Source organism: Copidosoma floridanum, unplaced genomic scaffold (assembly GCF_036245765.1).
Source record: "Copidosoma floridanum isolate Cflo_tuat_1 unplaced genomic scaffold, Cflo_Japanese_pri ptg000004l, whole genome shotgun sequence".
NCBI classification, from domain to species: domain Eukaryota; kingdom Metazoa; phylum Arthropoda; class Insecta; order Hymenoptera; family Encyrtidae; genus Copidosoma; species Copidosoma floridanum.
Window position 1 is genome coordinate 23,333,875 of NW_028321881.1, and position 5,596 is coordinate 23,339,470.

Sequence of the window (5,596 nt, forward strand, 5' to 3'; positions counted from 1 at the left end):
AAACCAACTGAAAGCTGTTCTCGGAGGACGATCTCAAGTGCGCCAAGACTTCATCGCAAGAAGCTACCAAGGAACACGAATACTTTCAGAACGATATTTTTGCAATGGCGCAAACGGAATACAACATCACAAAAAATGAATTTTTGAACGTATTGCTTGCGGGAAGGAAGCAATCTACAATGCTAGCTGACAAAGCCTACGTCAACGTGTATACAGACGCATCACAATACGAGAATCCTCTACCAATGCTAGATATTTCAAAGTTCTCTGGCAAGAAGTCGGAGTGGGAGATTTTTTAAGGGATGTACGAAACCTTGGTACACAACCAACCTACCTTTCCTCCAGCCATCAAGATACAATATCTGGCTGGCTATCTAGAAGGTGAAGCACGAGGATTTTTGCCTTCTCCGCCTCTCACTGCTCACAAGTACGACGAAGCGTATCAAGCTCTGTTGGATAAATACGATAGCAAGAACAAATTACTGTTTACTCACCTTTCTACACTGATCTCCTACCCAAAGATGAAAAGGCAGAGGACGCTAGCTGAACTCTCACAACTTCTCAACACTATGAGAGTTACTAAGCAATCCATAGACAACTTAAGCATTCCTCAAGCTAGGATTGGTGAATTGTGGTTGATTCGCCATTTTTCTCACAAACTTGACTTTCACACACTGCTGGAGTGGGAGTCAGAAGCTGACGCTGATGAAGATTATCCTACATACTTATAGTTTCTCAGATTTCTAGAGAAACAAGTTCGAGTATTGGATGCAGCCCAGTGCTCTTTTGGAGAACATGAAGAAACTTCCAAGCAGAACTCCAAACCTGTAACAATTCCGACTACACGAAAGACTGTAGCAGCTCATCAAACTCAGGCATTTGCAACTTGTGTCATGTGCAAAAGTGACCACTATTTACATTCCTGTCCAAATTTTAAGGAGATGCAGATAAATTAGCGATTGAACTTCTGCAAGCAGAACAAACTCTGCATGAATTGCCTGCATAATATACACTTTGTAGGAAAATGCAACTCCAAAAAGAGATGCTTTACATGTTATGGTAAACACCATACACAGCTACATACAGGGACGACAAACAAGGATCAACATTTATTTGTAGAAACCGATGACGCTACCTCCCTCGTAGACAAGCAGGAGAAGATTACTGCACACACAACGAGTTACAGTACTAGTGATCTTGGCAAAAGATCTGGTATTGTCCTTCTAGGCACCGCACTAGTTCACATACATAGCCCACATAGAAACCCAATTATAGTGAGAGCCTTAATCGATCCAGCTTCAAAATGGTCATTTAATTCTGAGAAAATCATCACAAGCTTGTCACTTCAAGTGCAAAGGGTGAGAGTTAAAGTCACTGGCGTTGGAGCAAACGTTACTACAATTGTCAAGAAAGAAACAACTCTTTCAATTAAATCTGCACACGACTAGCAATTTTCCACGCAAGTGTCAGCTTATGAACTTGATAAACTGACCCAGATACTTCCCAGGAGGGAGGTGAACGCATCACCATGGAGCAACATCAGGGATCTCCCACTCGCAGATCCAAAATTCTACAAGGTTTAACCAGTCGACTGTCTGCTGGGAGCAGATGTCTATTCAACAATTATACAACCTGGGATTGTCAAGGCGTACCTGGTACTCCTGTTGCCCAGAACACTGTCTTTGGTTGGATACTCATTGGAGCAGCCAAGGATGAGTATGTTACAGCGCACACATCTATTTAAGTATATACAACATTCGTCGATACTTCGTCGGAGTTTTCAGTTTAAAAGTTTTGGGAAGTGGAAGAAATTCCTACAAACAGACACTTAACAGATGATTAGAAATTCTGCAAAGAGTACTTCTCGAAGACTACAACACGAAACGAGCAAGGTCGATATTTAGTTAGACCACCTATGAAAAAGACGTACTCTTTCCAAGGATCAAGAGAGATCGCAGTGGCTAGTTTGCTTCACCAGGAAAAATCTCTCTGTAAAAATGCAATACTTCAGAAGATGTATAAGAAATACATGCAAGAATATAAACGACTTAGACACTTAGAACCTGTACCAGCAGACGAGGGCTCGAGGGATTGCTACTACATCTCTTATCATGCGGTTCCCAGGAGTAATAAGTCTGGTAAGATAAGGATTGTTTTCAACGGTTCGCAAAACGATAAAAGCGGCGTGTCTCTCAACGACATTCAACCTCCTGGGCCAAAGCTACAGAGACACATAACAGTCATTTTAGTATGGTGGAGATTCTTCAAATACGTCTTCACTACCGACATCGTAAAGATGTTCCGTCAGAATTTAGTGTATCTAAGGGATAGAAATCTGCAGAGAATCGTTTGGAGAGATGACCCTTCACAGCCCATCCAGGACTACCGCCTCACCACCGTCGTGCAGGGAACTGCTGCTGCACCTTTTCTGGCCATCCGAGTCTTACTTCAACTGGTAGCTAATGGTGAAGCTTCATATCCTAAAGCTTCTCAACTTCTATGAGAGAAAGTATATGTGTATAACATTTTCGGCGGAGCCAATGATATTCAATCACTTTTTCTGCTACGAGACCAGCTGATCAACGTTTTACAAATGGCAGGTATGACTCTGGGAAAATGTTCAGCAAATGACGTTCAGATTCTTCAAGGTTTGGTCGACAGTAACACTCATGAAATCGAAGCTGGAGCCAGCAAGATCACGTCAACTCTAGGCATAAACTGGTCGCCAACACAAGACCACTTTACTCTCAGATTAGCAGATTTACAGTAAAATCAAGAAATTACTAAGAGATCTATACCCTCTCAAACTGCTAAGCTCTATGACCCCCTCGGCTGGATAGCACCAGTTATTATAGTTGCTAAAGTCATCATCCAAGACCTCTGGTTTGAGAAATACGAGTGGGATGATCCTGTTAACAATGACATCCAAACGAGGTGGGATTGTTTTAGCAATGCACTGTCAGAACTAAGCACAATTAGAATTCCACGTTGGATTGGAATTTTAACGGGGGGAAGTTGGACCCTTCATGGATTCGCTGATGCCTCAAAGAGAAGCTATGCTGCAGTGATATATGCAGTCATACCAGGTAAAACTTTAAATATTTTAATGGCAAAAACGAAACTAGCATCTACAAAAGTGCAAACGATGCCAAGACTAGAACTATGTGGAGAAGTGCTGATAGTCAAACAGACCATCTACTCTCACATTTGGAGCATGCACCAATACAAATAAACTTTTGGACAGATTCCAAAATAGTCCTTGACTGGCTGAAGGCGCACCCGTCAAAATGGCCAGCGTTCGTTGCAAACCGAGTGAGTACCATCATTTCAACGTTCCCAAATGCCTTTTGAAGACACGTCAAGTCTTCAGATAACTCAGCTGACTGCGCGACAAGAAGACTGTCTCCCGCACAGCTTGTTCAATTGTCACTTTGGTGGAATGGACCAAGTTGGATTTTGAAAGATCCACTCAAGTGGCCTTCAACAGACAACTCTACAAAAGGAAGCATCGAGAAAGTGCAAAACTTTCATGTGGCAAAAAATCAAGAGAAAAAGGAAATCATAAACGTTTTTCTTGAAAAATCTACTTTTCTCAAAATTCAAAGATTTTTGGCACATCAAGAGAGATGGAAACTCAATTCATCGAAAGCAAAAGAAGAGAAAATTACTGGTCCATTCTCAGTACAAGAATAGAATTTGGCTCTGACTTTCTGCTTCAGGGCAGTTTAACGTGCGCATTTTATAAAGAAATTACACTTCTTTAGCGACAAGAGGAGCTGCACAAGAAATCTACAATTGAAAAGTGCTGTCCATTCCTAGATAAAAATGGATTGCTACGAGTTGGAGGAAGACTCAGGAATTCTGCTCCCCCATACAAGGAAAAACACCCAATCATTCTTCCTGGAAGCAGCCCCTTGTGAAAAGATACGTTAGCAAGATGCACAAGCATACCATGCATGGAGGGATCAGGCTGATGCTCTCATACTTGTATCACCGTGTATAGATCACACGAGCTTCCCAAGTTGCTACGCAGATTTATCGTGAATGTGTAAAATTCACTCGTTACAATGCAAGAACTGAGGTACAGCAGATGGCGGATCTTCCTAAAGATCGCGTCACACCACAACGCCCGTTCATGATCTCTGGGCTGGATTACGCAGGACCGATCAAGGTTCTCTTTTCAAAAGGAAGAGGAGCAAAAAATACCAAGGAATACGTTGCAATTTTCGTTTGCTTTGCGGTGAAAGCAATCCACATCGAGATCGTATCAGATCTAACATCCGAAGCGTTTCTTGCTGCCTACGACAGATTTGTTGCTAAAAGAGGAGCCTGCTCTTGCCTGTATTCGGACAATGCAAGTACTTTTAAAGGAGCAGGTACGGACCTCAAACAATTATTTACAGAAACTTCTGAGGTTGTGAAGGATATTAAAGGACAGCTGACCATGCAAGGAACAGAGTGGTCATTCATACCACCGAGAGCTCCACGCTTTGGTGGAATATGGGAGGCCGCCGTCAAGAGTTTCAAACACCACTACACACGGATCGTTGGGGAGTCGGCGCTGACCTTCGAAGAGCACAGCACTCTAGCTGCTAAGATTAAGGCTTGCCTCAACTCAAGACCGATTGGTCCTCTCAGCACAGACCCTCCAGAACCAGCCACACTAACTCCTGGACACTTTCTAGTGGGCACATCCTGCCTCACCCCTTCAGAGCCTGTTGACCTCTCACAAAAATGGAATATAAGAAAACGATGGAGCTTGATCAGTCAGTCATCTTTGCGACTCCTTCTGGGAAAGATGGAAGAACGAATTTCTACAGCAACTCCAAACCCGAAACAAATGGCTCAAGAAACAGCCAAACATCGAAAAGGGTAATGTTGTCATTATCCGAGATGAGCTTTTCCCACCAGCAACTTGGTCTCTCGGCCTAGTAACAGACACACATCTGGGAGCAGACGGACTAGTGCAAACGGTTACACTCAAAACTGCAAATAGCGTCTTTACTCACCCAGTCGTAAAGCTAATCAAATTGCACCTATAAGACGATCTTCTAGTCAAGAAAGAAGACAAGAAGAATTTGTGCGATGACAAAGCTCAGAATTGAAGACTTTATCTTAAGTTTAAGGGTTTTTTAATTTTTTTTGTTAAAATAATAATTCAGTTTAATTAGTTTATTTTTTGTGATATCAAAGTTATCAATTAAAAAAAGGGTTTTAAAATTACAATTAATCGGTTAACTTTGTTTGTCATTTTGCATCCTATAGCTTTCAAAATTGACAAGTTTGGCCTAAGTTATTTTATTAAATTAATAAATTTGCTTCATTTTATTTTATATTGCAAACTCCTTTTATTAATACTACATATCAACGTGGGTGGAATGTTTGATTTAGAACAATCAAAAAAATAAACTTAGTTTTCATTTTAAGTTTAGATACAGTGACAAGTACTACACCACAACGTACGCGAAAGCGAGGGAGAAAACTCGTGCACTATAGTTTTGTTTCCTTTCGATACTCTGTCTATCAGTCGGCAAACAGCGCTTGTCATGCATTGCACCTACAAGAGCGCTCGTGCTCGCTCTCTGGCTCACTCTCT

General features: G+C 41.7%; 2 protein-coding genes across 2 annotated transcripts; both read left to right on the forward strand.

Moving 5' to 3' along the window:
* The first annotated feature begins 1,528 nt into the window (after positions 1–1,528).
* Positions 1,529–3,920, forward strand: LOC106644174 (uncharacterized). Its single transcript, XM_089596366.1, has 6 exons — positions 1,529–1,716; positions 2,053–2,455; positions 2,576–2,766; positions 3,126–3,296; positions 3,354–3,681; positions 3,765–3,920. Exons 1-6 carry the CDS (start codon positions 1,529–1,531, stop codon positions 3,918–3,920), a joined length of 1,437 nt encoding a protein of 478 aa, XP_089452492.1.
* Positions 3,921–4,090: 170 nt separating this feature from the next.
* Positions 4,091–4,876, forward strand: LOC149375769 (uncharacterized). Its single transcript, XM_089596374.1, has one exon. It carries the CDS (start codon positions 4,091–4,093, stop codon positions 4,874–4,876), a length of 786 nt encoding a protein of 261 aa, XP_089452500.1.
* Positions 4,877–5,596: the final 720 nt, after the last annotated feature.